General features: G+C 32.2%; 1 protein-coding gene across 1 annotated transcript in view; it reads right to left on the bottom strand.

The window, feature by feature from the left end:
* Window positions 1-22,519, bottom strand: part of Rev3l (REV3 like, DNA directed polymerase zeta catalytic subunit) — a 178,255-nt gene that overhangs the window by 77,143 nt on the left and 78,593 nt on the right. The window contains 9 exon segments of the mRNA XM_047559512.1: window positions 209-4,373; window positions 4,993-5,135; window positions 7,561-7,639; window positions 7,642-7,797; window positions 11,432-11,551; window positions 16,529-16,677; window positions 16,769-16,853; window positions 18,207-18,311; window positions 19,082-19,176. Coding sequence (XP_047415468.1) covers window positions 209-4,373; window positions 4,993-5,135; window positions 7,561-7,639; window positions 7,642-7,797; window positions 11,432-11,551; window positions 16,529-16,677; window positions 16,769-16,853; window positions 18,207-18,311; window positions 19,082-19,176 — 5,097 coding nt within the window.

The following is a 22,519-nucleotide window of genomic DNA, read 5'->3' as shown; positions in this document are numbered from 1 at the left end:
AGGTGAGCAATTCTGCTCTACCATGTCCTCCCACCATAATATGCTGCCTAGCCATGTCCCAAAGCAACAGGATCAATTATTCATGAACTGAAACTTCTAATTTTCACAATGATACCTATCAATATAGTATTGGAGACAAAACTGTATAAAATATTATATATCAAATAATTATTCAAAGTGATCCAAAGAGGAAAAAAATTTTAATTACCTGGGTTTTTCTGGTACATCAGAAGGATTACTGCAAAATGGTTCCTGGTAAATAGTTTCTGAAAGATCATGATCCAACAAAGTTGCCACAATTTCCTCTCTACTTGGTGGGGACATAAGTGGTTTCAGAATGTGAGCAGTTCGAGGGGTAAAACTGCCATTTTTAGATTGTAAGAGAGAACTGGTAGATCGTGGTGAACTATCAGGTGTTGGTGTCAACATTTCATTGTTTCTTGAAACATACAATTCTAAATCTTCAGAGGCTGCATCCATAAGTTCACCATCAGGGGAGGATAGTATTGTAGTGAAAGAGGTATTGACGGAATCAAGAGACTGTCTCATTTCTTTTCTAGTGTGACCTTGAATCCATTCTGAATTGCTTGGTTGTGGGAGGCTAAGAAACACTTCTTTGCTTACTGAACTCCTATTCAATCTGGATTTTTCATTTAGACAGTCCTCTGCTTTCTGGACACAGAAAGATTCTATTATTGAATTAGCTCTATTCGTTAGAGGATGAAAGCTGTTTTTCCACTGGTTGTGGCGATGATTTTCATTGCTATCTGTGGGTGATTTCTCAAAAAGTTCAGGACTTAAAGTACTAGATCTAATCCACGAGGCTGAGTCTGAGGCATGATGCTTCTCTTCAGCACACTTCTGGTTGTCATGACTTAAAAACTCACTTTTTTCTATAGTTTGTCCTGGAAAAAGATCCTGAACAGCATCACTCAGAAACTTCTGAGGCAAATTCTGATCAGCTGGGACAAACTGACTTCCAGAATAAAAGCTACAAAATCCAGTTTGACCTATTGTGTTAATATCAAAATTATAATTATGTTCAGGAGACAAGCTATCTTCAAGGGAGTAACAACTTTCAAAGCCTGGATCTGAAAAAAAGATGGGACTGTCATCTGATAGGGAATTATCCAATTGACCACAGTTTTGTAAATTTAGAGAGTCGACTTTTAGAAGTCTGGGAGATTTTTCTTTAGATTTTGTACTCCTGGGAGTTCGAGGTTTTCTTGGCGACGTTACTGATCGTGTCCGTTTATTTGCTTTGTTTTGTTCAAGGGAACCAGAAATACTTTTGTTTGGTTGATGTTTAGCAGGTAATGGGTCTTGTGTAATATTTGCATTTTGTGCTTTCTGCTGTCTTTTTTGTAACAATTCTTTTAAAACTGCCAGTCCAGACTGTCCTTCACCAAATGCTGAAGGTGTTGAAACATTTTGACTTTTACACTGAGAAAGTGCTTTGGTTTGTGAAATTGCTTCTGACAGTGACCTCTGTTTTACCCTTTCAGGCTTAAAATTTGACATGTCTAAAATAAAGCCCCTTTGTTTCTGTTCCCATGCTATTTGTTTGATTGGACTTCTCAAGGAAGTTACAAAGCAATTAGTAGGCATTTGGCTTTCCTCTGAAGCCACATTTCCTGGAGAACAAGTTTCACTGTGCTTTGATTGTTCTGCCATGCACACGATCTGCTGCTGACTGTCTTTGCAATGCAAAAAATTAGGGGCATAGACCTGGTCTGGTTTTGATTCTAAGGAATTACGATATTCGTTTAACTTTCCAAAAGATGACAAATAGTTTTTCTGTATATTTGTATTTTCTTCTGTCTTTGGAGACATTATACCTGAAGGTATCTGTGTACTCTGTGCTACCTGAGACAAATGATTGGAAAGGTCAAATATATTTTTTTGAATCAAGGCTGATTCCTTTAGAGTAAACATAGCATTTTGATTATGAGACCTCTGAATATTAATTTTTGAGATTCCAGGTCCTATAGAACTACAAACGACTGGTGAGTGCAAATCATCTCGTGAACTGGGGAATGTTTGGAAATCTGTAGACTTCTTGCTCTCTAAGAAAGAAGCAAAGCAGCTAGATATCTTCTGTTGTGCATTGATTCCAGTGGGTTGGAGAGTAGAAAGGGAATGATCTATAGCAGAGCCTATTAGTGACACCTCTTTCTGTTTAAAAAGTACTTGAGAGTCTCCAGAACTATTTGTGAGCTCAGATGTATTCTGGTGTTTCAGCACAAACTTAACTTCAGAACTAGGCTGAGATTTGATCTTTTCATCCTTAAGTGTTATGTGCTTTCTTGATGTACCTTTTTCGTTTGCTTTTTGTTTCTGCTTTGCTCTTGGTTTCTTTTTCCCATCATCTACTAGTTTCTTTGTCTGATTTCGTTTGTTCCTTTTCTTAGTAACAGAAGGATTAATAAGCTTTGCTTTTGATTTCTTAACCTGTGCTCTTGCTCGACTGTTTTTTCCTACACGAGAATTAACAGTCTTACTAATACATGCATTAGGACCCTTAAAAAGCATTGCTTCTTTTTCTGCAGCAGCTATCATTTCTTCAGCTCTTGGATCTGTGGGAGACCAGCAGCGAGGTGGAGAAGAATTTATAGGACTTGTGCTTCTCTCAGAAAGAAAACCTAGTTTAGACATAACATCACTGTAATTCAAGTCACAGTCTTCAGTTTCGGCATTGTAAGATGGTGAAGGAGGAGAAAGAATAGTATGTGACCGTTTTTTCCTGAAAGACAAACTTCTTTTAATATTTTCACTTTCTGTCCTTTGTTGCTTACCAGTTTTTTTTTTAGCAGACTTATGTTTGGACTTTCTTCTGTGACTCTTCTTTGGTGTTAGTGGATAAATGGGATATTTGGTTGCAGGGGAGTCAGGAACTTTTGGCCAAAAATCCTTCAAAGGTGCAAGTTTCTTATATAGTTCCATTTTTTCCTCTGTTAATATTACTTGCTTTTCTTTAGAGTCTATTTTTCCTAGCTTTACAAGCATATTTTTTCTCCCTCTAAATCTATTAATAATAATATACTTTATGATGACAGGGGGCAGCTTTTTAGACATTTTTCTTCTTTTTCGAGATTTGAGAGTTCGATCTAAAGTTTCACCAATTTCCATGGTATGAGGTAGGCTGACTTTTGAGTTGTGTGTTACAAAACTTGACTCACTGTCTTCAGTTTCATAATTTACTTTGCGTTTGGCTCTAAGTGTGTATTTATTTCCATATAGTCCAAAGGACTGCTCGTTTTCTAAGGACCCATCTCCAAAGTGACAGTCTATAAAACTATCTGTAGGTGTTTTATTTTCAAAAGCTCCACGAGTAGCTTTAACCAAATCATTGGCCAATACATTATCCTTCCCAGGACTACTATTATAAGGATTATTTTGTATACAACTGTCTTTTGTGGATCCAATCTCACTACATTTGGTAGAATTCTCCTGATGACTGATAAGTTTCTTTTTATTCAGTTTTAACCGGGATGGTTTATTGCCAGGTTGTAGTTTATATGTGACAGGAGATAGTTTCTGTGGTCTAGAGAGACAATTAGAAAGAACAACACTGGGAAAAAACATATAATGTGCTGCTTGTTGGCTGAGACTTGGTTTTTCTGTTTTATGTTCTTGAAATTCTTCGTATCTGATTTTAAGTTTATTTAATCCACTCTCATCAGCAATGCTGTCAAGAGAATGAACCACAGTTCTATTCTCCCCTGAGCATGATAGCAATTCACAATTTTCAGTTAATGATGAAGGGAATAAATTATTCAAAGCTGTGTTATTTCCTTTTTCATTTCCTTCAGAGCATAATTTATTTTTTGAATGACTTAAGTCAGAAAAGTTGAAAGAGTTTTTGCTCAATGTATTCTCGCTGGTGTGACGGTTCACGTGTATAAAAGGTGCATCTTTTTCAATTTTTCTAATGTTTGTATACTTTCTACTTGGTACTTGTCTTGTAACAGATGGAATATCTTCTTCATAATCAAAAATACTACTTTCACAGGAAGAAACTGGGAGAATATCTTTCTTACCACTCTCTTTATGAGAATTTTCTAAATGAACAGTACTGCTTAATGATCCAGAGTATTTCATAGAATAAGTGCTTTCAGTTGTAAAAGAAGTGACTGAATTATCTAGGTTTTTTTCTATGTTGTTTGGCTGTGAAAGGTCTTCGATTATATCTTCCTTGTTCAAAACATGGGAAGAAAGGGCACTTGTGTGTTTACACTGAAAGGTAATTTTAGCAGAAGTTGGGGGTTCTAATGTAGCAGCATCTTTGTGAAAGATGGAGGGTTTTATTGACAGCTTGCTTGTTGCAATCACAGAGGAGTGGGCTCTAGAATTTTCATTATTCAAAGGATTGTCTAGAATGAGAGAAAATAAGAATTTATTTCATTTCCGCTCTCTTAATTTTTAAAATATTTTCTGATATCAAGATACTATCACCAACAAAGAAATAATATAAAATTAGATTTGTATGTCTAAAATGGTTATCTCAACAAAAAGATCATTCCTATCAAGATACTTAAAAATAATGAATAGCTAGCTAAAATTATTAGTCATTAAACACATTCTTTTGATCAGAAAAAGATTAGCATTCAGAGTCTTTTGAGAGAATAAGGGAAAATATTGTCACACTTAGAATTTTTCATAAAATAATATGCATGTTTGCATTATCACTTCAAATGAGCTGAGTATATATCATGGTTTCTTTTTGCTACTTAAATGTTAATGTAATAAACTGATTAAAGTTTACAAATTTTGGAATTAATAATTAATAAATGTTATATCTTCCTAAAAATGAATAGGAATTATATATCTACATTTCTCCAAAAGAAAAAAATCTTGGAGAAGGACAGAACATAACAGCGTTACTATAGCCTCCCTTAATCAACCATATAGGAAAAGTGATTATAGTTCAAAATAAAATATATGTTTTTGCCCCTAAATAACCAAATGTTCACCATAGGCTTGATTACTTACCACTATTTTCATCTGCAGTTCCATCTAACTGAGGTATAGAAAGATTGGCAAGAAGCAAACTGTTATCACTCCATTCCATTTCTTCTTCTGAAGATGAATCATCCTCTTCAGTTGAATTTCTGTGTGTATTTCTGCACAGTGCCCTAAAGAATATGAAAGTACACTGGTCAGTGTGTCATTAGAAAAGAGCATTTTAGATGCTAAAAATATGTCTAATTTGACTATAACAGTAAAATAATTAAAAAGATCTAAAATTTGTAACTTACAAATAAAAGATTTATTTTGCTTTATTAACATGTCCCACTACTGTATTTGCCATAAAGTTATTGTGAATAGATTTTACAATTCCTTTCATGTGAGCTAGAGGACACCATAATTCTGAATTCACAGCTCCACAATATCTTGGATTATCATAGTTAATCATATTCTTTATATTCTCACCTTCATCCTATCTTTAGATATATTCTTATAACAGATTGGGTAAGAACCCAGGAATTTCTAATTAGGGGGCATTCTGGTGTATTTTAAACCTCCATAAATACACAATTGCTACATTCTGAAATGGAAACAAAACAAAACAAAAACCAAAACAAAAGGCTTAGGGAAGGACACGAAAGCAGTAAAGGTACAATCTGGCAGAAGCTACAAAGTAGGGTTGGTTAAAAATTTTAGATGGACCTTGAAGCACAAATACATAGTCTCTTGAAACTTCATTTCATATTGGTACTAATCTGATAGTTTCCTTTTTATATGGATGGGCAAACCTTTTTTCTATCCATACCCAATTTTTCCTTTCTTTGGTCCCAAAAGTTTAAAAACAATATCTCTTTATTATACATGGAACAGTTTTTTCCCCTTAAGCTTTTTCCAAATCACCATTTGCCATAAAATCACTCTCTTAAGAGTTGAGAGATATTAGAGGCCCCCAAATATCTCTAGTCCAACTTTTTACCCAATATAAAAAGTGTAGTATAAATCTATTAAAAACATAAAAATACATTTTTAACAGATCTGATATAATCTCTGCTTTTACATTTTCTGTATAAGGTGCTTGCTGTCTCACAGGACAATCTTCTTATCATGGTTAGTAACTACATTTCTATATTACACAAAATCTTTCTTCTTAACTCTGTTAGTAATTATATTCCTATATTGTATAAGCTCTTCCTTTCCGATTTCCATACGTTATTTCTGCTTTGTACTCTGTAGCTGTATGAAGCCAGACTATGTCCTTTTCCCATGATAACTTTCAAAATATATGAACATGTTTATTGCTTGTCCCTAATTCTTCTCTAATTAGACAAATATTCTCTATTTAAACATTCTTTAAATTGTATTCACGGATCCTTCCAGTGTTCTCCCTTTCTTTCTCTTTACTTTTTACAGTATTTTTTTTTCCTTTTTTAAATTTATTTTTATTTTTATTTTTTTTACAGGAACTTGGGGCAGACTATAATGTCCAATATATAGAGTAAATTATCTTCTTTTCTGGACACTCTGCTTCTATTATTTGATTTCTTTCTAATATTATTTATGTTAGATTTGTTTTTTTCCAAAGTCAAAGTAAGAATGGTTTTCACAGACTTGGTCCAGTCGATTAACACATAAGCATAAACTGAATTGGGATAAACCATGCCTATTATGACAGTAGAGATGATATGGAGAGAAGACTATAATATTGTACCTATATACAAATATAGATACAATAAATATAGGCAAATATACAAATGCCTTAATTTATTAGGTAGAAAAAATACTTACATACAAATAAACTGAATGTATGGATTTACTTTTCCCCCTTTCAAAAATGGATCTGGGGTTGAAATTTTCAAACACAGACTTTGGTATAGCTTATAGAAGTTTAAAAGAGAAGTATATTTAGTCTTTCAGGCTCAAAGGCCAATTTTTCTACACACAGATCACACAATTTAGGGGCAGACTCAAAAAATCAAGCTCGGAGTCTGATTTAGAAAAGTGCATTGCCATCTTATTTATCTTGAGAAACAAAATAATACTATGTCTGCTTCTGAGATTTTCTCATCTTTTAATTTTCAGTATCTAACTCCTTCAGTCTAACCAGATTTGAAAACCATTCCTTGTCTTCAAGCTGACTGCATATATTGTTGTTACATTCATAACAATTCAACTCTCAGAGGGCATGATATACAAAAGAGGACAGTTTTTTAAGGTTAGAATCATTTTTTTTAAATATAGTAAAACTTTATTTCTTGGAATATTGCTGCATGAAAACCAAAGCGCTACTTAAAAGGGTTAAAGGCTTTAAAAGAAGTCAATTTAGTTCATAAAGCACTTTATACTATGAATAACAGCAAGAAATAATTTCTGGGGGTATGAAAAATGGTGGAATGAGACAGACATCATTACCCTATGTACATGTATGATTACACGAATGGTATGAATCTACATGGTGCACCATCATAGAAATGAAATGATGTACCCCATTTGTATACAATGAATCAAAATGCAGTCTATAAAAAATTTTAAAAAAGAATTTCTAATTAAAGAAATGATGACAAAAGGAAATTGTTAAAATAATTGAAAAATTACCTCTTTTTGGTACAATGTTCTTCAATATTGCTGTCCCATCTCTGAGACATCACCAAACTGAGCTCCATTTCCTCTTTTCAATGTGTGGTTCATTTTCTTCATCATCACTATTTTGGGGAATTTTAGTGTCTCCAAAAGAGTGACATGGTGATAGCACCCTATTTCTTTCCCCCCGATATCCATCACTTTCTAAACCAGCAAGAAGATGTACCAAAGCCTCATCAGGACTACTGTCCACTGTAAAACAAATGAAACAACCCATCAATAAATAACTTCAAATTTCTAAATTATCCAATAATTGAGATCAATTATAAAACAACAATAGCATCATAAATGCTGGCACATGCTAAAAGAATGTAGTTAGAACTACGGCTCAGATATTTATGTAGCTATCCTATCAAAGGTGATCCTTAGGTCATTTGTATAAAAATAACTTAGGGACCTTATTAGAGAGAAGGTTCTCAGACCCCATCCCTCAATTACTGACAATTTTGGGGATAGTGAACAGGAATTTCCATTTTAACAAGCTGCCAGGCTCTTACTTAAGCCTAACTAGTACTAAACAAAACACCATCATAAGTGCTCAAAGTAAAACACAGAGTAAAATATGAATTAATGCTAAAAACTTCCTTAAAATTATGTATTTAAAACATTTTTATCCTTCACTTAACCTTTATTTAGCTTGCAAAATAATCAAAGGAAATCTGTAGTTGAAAAATACCAAAGAGCTTTAAAAATAATTACTATTATTTTTTATAAAAACTACATCATACACATTAGGATTGCTAAAATAAAAAAAAGATACATAACAGCAAGTATTGGCAAGGCTGTGAAGAAACTAGAACCCTCATATGCTGCTGGTCAGACTGTAAAATGATAAAGCCATTGGCAGTTCCTCAAAATGTTAAACATAAAGTTACCATATGTGATACTGTAAAACACATAGTGGTCTTTGTCCCCATTTCCACTTCCAAAATCCTTGTAATCTTCAAAGTGATAAATGTCTTTATTATGCTCTGGTAAGTTAACAAATAGCTGGCAGTACCAAGGTAGCTTTGGGATGGATGCTCATCACCAGAAAGACCAAGGCAGGATTAGAGTGGAGATTTTGAGTCCCATCCTTCAACCTCCATGGGAGTGGAGAGGAGGTAAAGATTGTGCTTAACAACAGAAGCCAATAATTCAATCAATCATGCAAAGAAAGTCCACGAAAATCCAGAAAGATTGAGTTCTGAGTGCTTCTGGATAGCCAAACATGCAGAAGTTTCTGGAGAGTGGCACATACAAGAGGATGGGAGCTCTGTGCCCTTTCCTTCCTTCATACCTCACCTCACCCATCTCTTCATCTTGTATTCATCAGTATCTTTTGTAAAATCCTTTATAATAACCCAGAAACCAACGTGTTTCCCTGAGTTCTATGAGCTGTTCTAGCATAATCAAACCCACAAAGGGGCTTTAGGAATCCCAATTTAAAGTCAGTTAGTCAGTCAGTCAGAAGCACAGGTAAAACAATCTGAGGCTTGTGATCAGCAATCTTAAAGTGGTCTTGGGGATTGAGCCCTCAACCTGAGAGATCTGATGCTGTCACCAGACAGTTAGTGTCAGAATTGAATTGAATTAGAAGACATTCTGATGGTGTCTATGGCAGAACTGATACACATTTGTGTGTGGGGAAAACGTTCTACATACTTGGTCACAGAAGTCTTCCATGTTCACTGTTATTATGTAAAAGTACAGGAGAAAATGAGTCTATTTTTTCCCTCTATATTTAATATCATATAACCCATAAATTCAACTCCTACATATGTACTCAATAGAACTGAAAATGTGTCCACACAAAAATCGGTATATGAATAGTATCAGAACATTCATAATATCCAAAAAAGTGTAAACAACCCAAACATCCATCAACTGATGAATGGACAAACACAATGTTGTATTATTTATATGATGGAATATTATTTAGCAGGAAAAAGGAATGAAGTACTCATATGCTAAAAGATGAACGAACTTTGAAAATATTATATTAAAGGAAGCAGCAAGATACAAAAATATAATTCCATTTGTATGAAATACCCCAATTAGATAAATCTAACACAAGAGATTATAGATTAATACTTGCCAGGGGCTGAGAGGAGGAACACAGTGTGAATGCTAATGGGTACAGGGTTTTTCTGAGGGTGATGAAAATGTTCTGGAATTGTGGAATGGTCACACAACTCCATGAATGTATTAAAAACCACAACATTGTACATTGAGAGGATGAATCACATCTCAATAAAGTTATTAAAAAAAAAAGACAATAAAGCAGATGTTTGTTCTAATCTATTACATCACCCTTTTCTCTGTAAAAAGAGGCAATATAATATTCATTTACTAAAACATCATGTTTTGAATTTCCTTTGTTGATATTTAGAATATTGGTTCAATCATGCTACCAAATAGCATATTATTTGCATACAAAAGTCATTTTGGCAATGATCCAAAGAATTATAATTAGATTTATTTTTTTCTACCTCATAGCCTCAGGTCTTTGGTAACACTGAGATTGCATTTTTATAACATTAGGCAAGGTAGAATCATATCCACTAATGATACAATATCTTTGACTAATGTAGTGAAATATGGATATGCCTCTCTTTTGTTAACTTTAACTTTTTCTATGTTCCTCTCTTAACTGTTTTTTAAAATAAACTAGAATATAATTTAAAATACCTTGGTATATATATATATTAATTTATTCAGACAGAGAATTATAACACTTTTAATTGTAAACCTCAAGTTAAATTTCTAATGTGGTAACAGGATGATTTCCTCATATAAGTGATCACTCATTTAAAAAAGAAAATAGCTCCCTGTTCAAAATGTTTTGAATTGTAAGTATGTACAAAAATGTTATTATCCATAATCAGTCAATTTATGTTTCATTCAGATGAAAATGTAAATAGCAAAGAGGGCATTTAATGGAGCTAGATTCATATCTGATATTACAAAATTTAAAAATGGAAAGTGAAAAGGGAAGAAGCATAAAATTAACTACAACAAACAAAATAAAAGACAAAGTATAATATCTCATTTTATGCAATAAAATGTTAAGTAAATTTCCTCAAAAGATTTCAGTAAGTTAGACTAAATTATCAATAAGAAATCGTGTAAATGGTTTATGATGCTAATTAAAATGCATTTAGTATAATGAAAAGACACTCAGAAATAAGTGCCCTATGCTATGCTAGCCCTAAAATTAATACCTTGAAAGAAATTTCAAGTCAGATTTCTGATACTAAAAAAGAACATTACAGTGTTTTATTAATGTACTTCCTGGAGAATATTAATTAAAAATAAGTGCCTTTTCCTCTTGAAGTAATATGGTTTCCTCCAATCAAAGAACAATTTTTTGGTTGCTTTTTGGTACCAGGGATTGAACCCAGGGGTGCTTAACCACTAAGGAACCTCGCGAGCCTTTTTTTAATTTTTATTTTGAAACAGGGTCTTGCTAAGTTTCTTAGGGCCTTGCTAAGTGGCTGAGGCTGGATTTGAACATGCAATCCTCCTGCCTTAGCCTCCTAAGCCTATGGGATTACAGGTATATGTCACCATGCCCAGCTAAAAATAGGGTTTTGGTTTTGGTTTTTTAAAAATATTTCCTTTCACAATAGTATTAAAAAATATATTTAGAAAACAAACAAACAAACAAAAAAACAAAAAACAAAGCTACTTGATTTAATACAAAATTTCATTTTTATACATAGAAGTACAAAAGTACTGAATATAAAACATTAATCTCTTCAAATCAAAGAAAAAAAATCCCACCCTCCAAACTCACTTTCACTGATTTAAAATAATGAATATTTATGATAGCACTATTACTTACTGAAAACTGGTGACTCACTCAGTCTTTGCGTCAACGGCTGAAAAGTCTGACTATTTTCCATGAGGTTCAAAATTGCTTCTTCATTAATAAGTGCTTCTTCAACTTTATTTCTAGTGTGACCTTAAGATGACAGAATACAAAAACATTAACACAATGGCCTAACTCCAAAAATCCATTTAAAATTTGTGTAATTAGGAAAAATCCATGGGAGTAAATAACCAATCACATGGATTAATACAAAAACAAAGCAGAATAACCCCTGAATGTATGGATCACTAAATATTTATAATCATCTTTTCTGATTCTATTTAATGTGTGCATATTATTCTTATAAAAATCACTATATATTAAAATATACAAAGGAGGGTAGGGAAAAAGTCATATTTGAATAATAAAATTTTATTCTCTATAGCTGAAAAACAAATACTAAACTCATTTTATATGAATTTCATATTTTTAAGAAAATTTTAAATCATAAATAGTTTTTCAATATTTATAGAGGTTCTAATGCACAGAGGACTCAAAAATTTTAAGAACAAAGGTAAAAATGAATCCTGTATTATAATCTAGTTGAAGAGAAAGAATAAAAAGCACATACTAGGGGAAAAAAGACTACACGCCAAAAAAAAAAAAAAATATTAAGGAAGAAAAAAAAAGCAGGCAGTTGTATGACAGCTAATTGAAAAATAGTTCTGTTTCCTTGCTTCAGGTGTTTTAAGCAGACTTAAAGTGCTTTTGAGATTTCAAGAGCATTCAGTTTAAAATCTTCAATATTTCATATACCTGGGATTACAGGTATATGTCAATATTTAAAATACTGAAATTTTAAAATATTAAAATATTTTAAAAATATTTTTGAGGTAAATATTTAGCCTTAGAAAATAGGTGGGATAATACTGAATGCTTAATAAAAAACAAATAAATAAAAAGTGAAAAATAGTCTCATTTAAAAAAAAAACTTGAGAGGACCGATTTAAAAAAAAAGAGAAGAGAGCCAGGCAAAGTGGCGCGTGTCTGTAATCCCTTGGGAAGACTTGAGCGGCTGAGGAAGGAAGATCACAAGTTCTAGGCCAGCCCCTCTGCAACTAAGCAAGACCCTGTTTCAAAATAAAAATAAAAAAGGGACTGGGGATATACCTCAGTGATAAAGTGCTGCTGGGTTCAAGTGCTGCTGGGTTCAATCACCAGCACCCTCTTCTCCCCGAACAAAACCCAACCCCAAAAGCAACAACGAAAGTTGGTTCTTTATAATTTATAATAATACAGACTACAAAGACTGATCAAAGAAAATTATAGAATGCAATGTAAATTATATTAGTAATAGAAAGGGAGAGTGCTGAGCAGTGTAACTCCATATCATGTACAACCACAAGAATAGGAAGTTATACTCCATGCATGTACAATATGTCAAAATGCATTCTACTGTTATATACCACTAAAAAGAACAAATTTTAAAAAAAGAAAAAAAGGGAGAGTGCTAAATAAAATGTTAACACCACAAACAAGTTTATACCAAAAACATTTTAAAAAGCAGAAAAAATGGATAATTTCTTAGAAAAAATATGACATAAAAACTGATTTAAGCAGAAATAGAAAGTTTGAGTAGACCTATAACAATTATGAAAACTAAATAAGTAGTTTAAATGTACCCTCCTTACCTCTTACCACACTGTTACCACAAAAGGTTTATTTCAGGAGTGTAAGGGTAGTTTACCATTAGAAAATTATAAATTATTTTAATGTAACTGACCACAGTAATAGAATAAAAGAGAAAAACTGATTATTTTAAAAAAGTCAGTTGGTAGAGTGCTTGCCTGGGTTCAATCCCCAGCACCACAAAATAAATAAACATATCAATCAATCAATTAATTTAATAAAATTTTAAAAATCAGAGAGAAGAAAATTTGGTAAAACTTAATATCAACTTATGACTTAAAATATAACAAAGTTCTAAGCAAACAAAACTTTTTAAAAGTATTAACCTGATCAAGGCACATGTACCAAAACCCTGTATTAAATTTCATAGTTAATGAAATATGAAAGCATTCCATTTAAAATCAGGAAAAAGAGTATTAACATTTCCACTCAACATCATCCTATAGTTTTTAAGGAAGTACATTAAGACATGAAGGAATGAAGTCTGAGCAAGGGAAGGGGAGTAATTAGTTACTAGCAGATGATAACTCTATGCACTTAAAATTTAAAAAAAAATGGAAACTATTAGCACTAATATAAATTGCTGGATAAAAGATTAACATACAAAGGTTGCTGGCATTCCCAAATACCAACAATTAGACAAAACAATATTTTTTTTTTTTTTTTTTGGGTGCTGGGGATTGAACCCAGGGCCTTGTGCTTACAAGGCAAACACTCTACCGACTGAGCTATCTCCCCAGGCCCCTAGACAAAACAATTTTTGAAAGATAAAATTTACAACTACAACAACTGAAAGGTAAAGGTACCCAGAGTATATGTAAAAAAGACATATAATAATTTTATGTTGAATTATAAAACTATTGAAAGACATGAATGAATACAGAATGAAAACTAATATCATTTGTAGATAAGTTGATATAAAAAAATTAAAAGAATTTTAAACCAATTGATAAATTCAATAAAATCCCAAGGTAATTCTTCACAGAAACAATGTGATTCTAAAACTAACAAAGTGGGACTTCTTTAAAGGATCAAGGGATAAGATAATTCTGAAGTTAGATAAGGAAGATCTGCCCTGACAAGAGTTCATAAAAAAAACTAATTAAAAGAGTATATTAATAACAGAGAAGAATAACAGAGGTGGGGGAATTTAGAGGAACACATAAACTGTTAAATAAATATGTTGGCACAACTACCTGCTTACACTCACACACAAACAATATACAATTAGATTCTTATTACTTAAGTAGGTATTATTTCAAATGAATTAAAGAAGGACTAAGTAGAAAAAAAACAAATCATAAAGACACCGAAGCCTTAGGATGAATACCTAAAACTTTCGTTACATCAGTGTAGGGAAGGACTCATAAACCAGATACAAAAATCAAACTATAAAGAAGATATTATTAAATTTAATATTAAAACTGAAGACACACAAAACACCAAAATATCTTTTTTAAAAAAGACAAAGAGAAAAGCAGCTAAATTTTTGTAGGAAAAGCCTTGCTAGGGAGAAAATACCTCTGTAATAAACAACTGATAAGAAACCCAAACGACCTTGATAATTAGAAAATGAAGATTAAAGATAGCATTTCAAAGAACTAGAATAGCACATTTCTTTCATATATATTAGTATATTTATTATTTGACACTATCAAATGTTGTTGAGGGCCCCCCTTATCTTGAAAAATTGCATATGAAACAAAATGACTGAGTAAACTTTAATTATTCTTTTATTTATCAATCACATATGAAGGAAATGCAATTCAGAACCACTGTTAGAACAAATGCTATATAGGTACAGTGCAAACATCCTAGCAACCAGAAATTACATTTCCATGTGTTCTGTAACTTTTTAAAAAAATTTTTTTTAGTTGTTGATGGACCTTTATTTTATGCATTTATTTATATGTGGCACTGAGAATCGAACCCAGTGCCTCATACATGGGCAAGTGCTATACTACTGAGACACAACCCCAGCCCCTGTAGAGTAACTCTTACACATAGCCATAGGGAGACAGATACAGCACTGCCAAACTGCAAACAAGTTAATTGTAGAGAATCTGACAAACTGTTAAGTTTTAAAACAGAACACTAATAAACAGCTAAAATGAATGAACGAGGATCAAATTTCAAAGTATAACGTTGACATAAAAGGATGCCCCACATCATTAGTAATGTGGGAAATGAAAATTAAAATCACAATGAAATACCACTTCATTCATTTTATGACAGCTACATTAAAAAAGACAGATAATATCAAATGTTTGTTAGGATATAGAACCACATAAAATTATCCTCAAATATTGCTGGTGGGAATGTAAAGCAGTGCAGCCACTTTGGAAAATAGTTTGGTAGTTTACTTAGAAGCTAAACACAAATCTACTATATGATCTACCAATTCTATTTACTAGTATCAACTCAAGAGAAATGAAAACATATATTCACACAAAGACTTGTACTCAAATATTCACAGAACATGAATCTTTTTATTCTCTGCAAAAGTAATTTTAGTGAAGTTTATTCTCAAATGGATTTCATTTGCTACTATTTCTATTATTTTACAACTCTTCTCATGATATTTATTCTACATTTTATGTTTCACTGCTTAAAGCAGTATTTTCATCAGTCAAAAGTGAAAACAATTCAAATATTCATCAACTGATACATGGAAACAAAATATGGTTTATTCACATAATGGAATACTATTTGACAATAAAAAGGAATAAATAGGATTGGGGAGATAGCTCAGCTGGTAGAGTGCTTGCCTTGCAAGCACAAGGCCCTGAGTTCGATCCTTAGCACCGCAAAAAAAAAAAAAAAGGAATAAATACCAGTAGATACTATAACATGGATAAATCATAAAAGTACTACATTAAAGGCAGGCACACAAAAAACCTACATACTATATGATTTCATTTAGATGACATATCTTAAAAAGGCAAATGTAGAGACTTGAGAAAATGGATTAGTGGTCAGGGGTGGGAAGGTCCTACCTGCAAATGAACACAAGGGATTCTTTGAGTTGATGGAAATGTTCTAAAAGTGCATTGTGGAGATGGTTGTACTATTCTGTAAATTTACTATATTTCAATTAAGTTGCTTAAAAGTAGATAATATTGAATGTAAAAAGCAAGGTGCTTAATCTATGTCATGCGGGACACCGTTATAAAATTAAAAATCTAAAACAACAGTTTATATTGTTGACATAGATATATGACAAAATCATATATGGCAACAGTTTGCACCAACTTCAGGACAGTGCTTACCTATGGAGATATTAAAAGGGTATATCAATGGGAGAGGATTTTTACTATATCCATGTTTATTTCATGGGGAGGAAAAAAACCCTAGCAAACCAAATCAAATATTAATATCTCATTGTTAAATACACAGGTGTCTGTTGGACTATTTTCTGTATGCTGGAAAAGATAATCTCACCTTTGCTCAGCTCTGTGTCTTTGTGGACTTCTATCATATTGGCTGGTGTACACTGAAGCATTTCAGGAGACAGAACCTCAGAATGCAATGTTAACTCAGCAGAGAACTCCTGGGATAAATCACTGTAGTCCACAGATCTTGATAATGTTCTGCTTAATTAAAACATATCCTTTATAACAAACTAGACAACAAAGCAATGATTAAAATCAGTTCTGAGATCTATAATAAATAACCACTTACACAGAGAAATCATTCTGTTTGAGAATTTCTTGAAGTCTCTTCTGAAATTTTTTTTCACTTTCTGTTGGTGGCACAAACCTGCGATCTTTGAATTTTAAAAAAAGATTAAAAAATGTACATAGAAAATGAATAAAATATTTTTCCTTTCTTTTTTTAAAAATATATTTTTAGTTGTAGATGGACACAATACCTTTATTTTATTAATTTATTTTTATGTGGTGCTAAGGATCGAACTCAGGGCCTCACATGTGCTAGAAGCTACAACTCTAGCCTTCCTTCTACAGCAGCTTTAATTTTGGTTTTTGGTTTTTTTTTTTTTTTTTGGTACCAAGGATTGAACTCAGGGGCACATGACCACTGAGCCACATTCCTAGGCCTGTTTTGTATTTTATTTAGAGACAGGATCTCACTAAGTTGCTTAGGGTCTCACTAAGTTACTGAGGCTGGCTTTGAACTTGCAATCCTCCTGTCTCAGCCTTCTGAGCCACTGGGATTACAGCGTGCACCACTGTGCCCAGCAAGCTTTCAATTTTTTTGACAGCAATTTCCTATCTTTCTCTTGACGAATCAAACACCACCTACATGTACTCCTATTACAGAATCAAACAAAAGAGAAATGCTTGTTACTGAAGTTATAAATTAATTTAATAATCATAACAAATCTAAGAGGAAAAACACTGCTCTCTTATCTATAAATGTATCATAGATCCAGAAACCAGAAATTTTCCCTTTGTAAATATAATGTTTCTATTTTAAAGGGCATACAAATTTTATCACATTTTTAGTGCCGTAAACATTATAAAAATTTAAAATTTTATTTGGATTTCAATATAGGCTTACCACTATATCTTAAATAGATTTGCCTTTTGAAACTTTATTCTTTGACCTTCATTGAAAAAATTTTGCTGTATCCATGGTATTTGTTTGAGCCTTCTCAAATTCTTTTTAAATGTTGCAATATTTAATAGTAAATGAGTATTTTCCTCAGAACTGTATGTGATGATCAAAATGAGAGTTGATATGACATTCCCAGAAAATAATTTGGGGGCAGCATTTCATGGTTGTGTTATCAAAGCTTCGTAAACTTAACAGCATTTCTAAGTTGAGATTCATAGTTTTATATAGCTTATTTGGAAATACAGAAAAACAGCACACACTAGAGGAGGGAAAAGGAACAGAAAGTGGGGCAAGATGACCAAGTACAGAGAGAACCAAAAACAGTAGAGATGTCAAATTCTCATGGAGAAATTGCCTCTGTAGATACAGCTGTAAAGAAAGAACTACTGGTTATATGGCAATGACATTAGGAAAAATACAGAGAAATTTTAAAGATAATTTGGAAAGTAAAATCAGGTGTTAAGGGAAAAACTCAATGGTTAAATTTTCCCATTAAAGTTATTTAGTTTAAAATATCATTGGCATACTATTAGGAATATACCTTGTGATTCAGGTTGGCTAATTTGAGAACTTTCATTTCTGTTTCTTCGTCGTAGTTTTTCATCTTCCCATATGGCCTGTAAACCAGGGTTTCCACCAATTTGAGCTGTAATCACAATAATACTTCAATATTACAAGGGTCAATGTGAATATTTCTTGCTTAAAAAAATCTGTTTCCATAATAAACATTGCCTTTTAAGAAAACCGATTACCTAATTTGTGTAATAAAATGGATAAACTATTCCAATCTGTAATTTTTTATTTGTTCTTTTTAGATATACATTGTCAATAGAGTGTATTTTGACATATTATACGTATATGGAATATAACTCATTCTAAATTAGGATCCCATTCTAGGGATTGAACATGATGTGGAGTTTCACTGGTTGTGTATTCATATATGAACATAGGGAAGTTATGTCTGATTCATTCTACTGTCTTTCCTATTACCACCTCTCCTCCCTTCCCTTCATTCCCTTTTGCCAACCTGTATTTATTATGTTACTTCTTTGTTAGTTTTCCTTCTATGGGTTCCCCCAAACCCAGCAAGGAAATAAAATTCAAACATCTGATCATAACTTATAGATCTTAATGTTTCCTCTCTGGTATATAATCTGAAGATAAAACAATTAAAAGGCAGAGTATATTAAATTATTTATATTGGGTCATTTTATATAATGTCAAACTTATTTTAGTTTCATACTCATATGAATGAAAATATGAATAAAAATAATGATTATTCTCCTCAGAAATACAGGAGAAATTTTAAAAATATTTGCATTCTTCTTCCATAAAATCTAGTAATTTTCTATTACTCTACTTTGGTCATTATGTTTTATAAATAAAAATATATATTAAAAGTATTTGGATATGTACCCTCAATGTCCAGCCGATTTAAAATGTCAGCAGCTACAGCATCCACTTCTAATTCACATGTACTCTGTGGTTCAACACCTTCCAGTATTAAAGAGCTGCAATAAAAAGATATCATAAAAACAATAATACAAAAAAAACTAAGTATGTTAGAGCAAACTTTGTAAGGTTTTTCTTACTCATACAAGATTTCATATAGTAACCAACAAACCTAAATGATAGTAAATTAATTCACCATTATTTATTACATAATTAATATTTATATATAAACACAAAAGAAAAATAGGATAAAAATACATTGAGAACATCTGCAGCATATTCTACATATTTTATAAAATATAATTATACATATAAGGACTATTCAAAGTTTTAACATGGAGGTTATGGTCCAGAGAAGAATGGGATAGGATAAAAGAGAACAACAGTTTATGCATCAAAGACCACACACATATAAAATCAGTTACCTAGAGGCATTTTCTTAAGCAATAATAAGTGTTTTTCAAAAACCGAGGGGAGAACATGAAACAAGAGAAGAAGGAAGTTAGCATACTAAAAGTAGGCAAATGATAACTTCTTGCTCCTCCTGCCCTTAACTACTGCTGAGTGGGAGAAGGCTTTAAAATTCTGCATAACCACAGAATTGATAAACCGTATGAATGCTCCATGGTGGGATCATAACTAGCAAAAGTGATGACAACAGGTCATTAATTTATTTATGAGAACAGAGGGTTATTTCCCACTAATCTCCTTTGACTCAAAAGCAATGTTTTTTCATTAGAGCCGTTGAAGAGAAGACACCACATAACTGCCCATACTTACAGAAGAAACAGACAATATGTAGCATGAATTTCAGTTTACTCATTCTAAAATTGAGATCTTCTACCAAACCAGATCCAAAAATGAAAAAGGGACATCCATGACTTTACTTGTAAGTGGGGGATAGTATATATCATTAACATTTGATTTGAAATGTTTTTAATATTTTAAGAGAAACACATTATCAGGATCTCATTGTTCATTTTCCTTCCCTAAGGAAATTCTGATGGGACATTAGGAACTAATTTATTAGGGCTTGGGATATAACTCAGTAAGAGAGCACTTGCCTGGCATGTGTAAGGCCCTGGGTTCAATCCCCAGCACAAAAAAAAAAAAAAAAAGGGAAAAGAAGTGAATTTTGTTATATCACAGAACTTTTATACTTCAAATATATATGTGCATATGGAAATATATATTCATATACATGTATACATTTATACAACATCCCTACATATACATGTATCTTTTTACCATTGATAGAGAAATGGTATATTAGCCAAACTATCACAATATGTTCCTTTAGTGTTTAGTAAAAAATAATTCCCAAAGTAGACTGTACTTTTCATTCATACAATTTAATAATATCAGTTTTGCCATGAATTGAAGTGTCAGGTAAAAGAGTTTATATGACGAACAATGTGCTTTTTTTTTTTTTTTTTTTTTAACAATTTGGCTTTTTATACTAAAAAAAGCTTTGCATGCTGAATTACACTGTAAATGTCAAGAAAGAATCTTCCAGGAGTAGCATTTGTGTGACAAAGGAGGGAAACAATAACATTAAAAATTGTAATCTCTGTTCTAGAGATCCAGGTCCATGGCAGAGCTCTTGCCTGGCATGCATGAGGGTCTTGGCTCGATCCCTAGTGCTCCCAAGTAAATTTCTCAAAGAAATGTACAACCATTTCTTACCCCTATTCAAAACTACTTCAGACATTCAAGACAGAAGTGTTACCAAAGAGAAAACTGTTTTCCAAATTAAAAATCTGTTTCTAGCAGGTAGACAAAGTGTGATCAAAAAAATTTTAGTATATATGTAGACCACTCATTTTAGTCACTGAAGGTAGACAAGTAATACAGTGCTAGACAATTAGACAATTGTACCTCGCTGAATATTTCTGTTCACAGCTTAACACAAGAGATCTACTACTTAGAATCATTAAGGACAGAGCCCAGACACATGTTAATTTAAAAAATCTTTCCAGATCATTCTGATGGGTAGCCAGTAGTATTGAGATACTTGCAGTTAGATTTTTGACTTTTATAGATTTAACACTTAGGCAAATGGCCCTGAAGGTCGATGACATCAGGTATTTTACACTGAACTTTTCAAAAGTAAGGTTAACAAAACTGTTGACTTAGCACCCCATCTCATTACAAATTTGTGGCTATTTGTTATGGCCTTTGGTTTTTAAAAATTTTTTTTAGTTGTATATGGACATAGTACCTTTTTATTTTTAATTTATTTATTTTTATGTGGTGCTGAGGATTGAACCCAGTGAATCACACATGCCAGGCAAGCACTCTACTGCTGAGCTACAATCCCAGCTCTGTATGGCCTTTGTAAGAAGGTCTGTGAAGGGAAATAAAACACTTATCCTGGGGGTAAAAAAAAGGTACTGAAAAGAAAGTGCCAATACTGGGGTTAGAAATGACACTAAAACACTAGAAAAATATTAATTTATGATAAAACTTTTCACACCTTTATTTGTATTTGATGCAATTATAGATTTTTCATTTATGTCAGCATGACAAAATTAAAGAATATAGAACAATCTGGGAATTAGAATTTTACTATAAATTCTAATTCTGAATAACTTGTCTAATTTCACTAGTTTGCTTATTCATATCTTTCCTTCTTTTTTTTTTTTTTTTTTTTTTTTTTTCTGTTTTTTCTTGGTGCTAGGGGTTAAGCCTGGGGTCTCATACATGCTAGGCAAGGGCTCTACCACTGAGCTACATCCCCAGTCCCTATATAACTCTTAAAATAATAAAATAGTTCACTTTTTAAAACATTCTAAAACAGAGTTTCCCCAAACTGAACTTTTCAAAAGTAAGGTTAACAAAACTGTTGACTTAGCACCCCATCTCATTACAAATTTGTGGCTATTTGTTATGGCCTTTGGTTTTTAAAAATTTTTTAAAAAATTTTTCCCCAAGACTTACAGTCTCAGGTCCTAACCAGAAAAGGGCTTCAAACTACAAATAAACTTCAATTTTAATTAATCATGAAAAGAAAAGAAAGTAAAGGAAAGAAAAGCCACTAGATATAGAACTTAGAAAACTAGGGAATCTAGTGTATACAATCATCTCAAAAAGATTATAAAAACAATTCCACTACATTGGTGAGGAAACTAAGAAGTTATCAGTGTGTTTATCAAAAAGTCCTGATCCTTTTAAGCAGAAATGAGTCATTGACTGTCCATATTAATTCAGTCCCTTAAAGACTCATTCTGATACAATATTCATCATAAAACAATATATTTCTAGCATTATTTAATGAGATTTTTAACTTCAAAATTAAGAATTCCCAAGTAATTCTATGATATGGAAATTCTGTCAAATATATATTAAAAATTTGAAACTACATAAAATAAGTTCCACAGAAATATTTTTTTATAGTTTATA

The sequence above is a fragment of the Sciurus carolinensis genome, chromosome 7, assembly GCF_902686445.1.
Source record: "Sciurus carolinensis chromosome 7, mSciCar1.2, whole genome shotgun sequence".
Lineage (NCBI taxonomy): Eukaryota > Metazoa > Chordata > Mammalia > Rodentia > Sciuridae > Sciurus > Sciurus carolinensis.
Note: the sequence above shows the minus strand (reverse complement) of the source record. Positions and strands in the feature narration are given on the sequence as shown.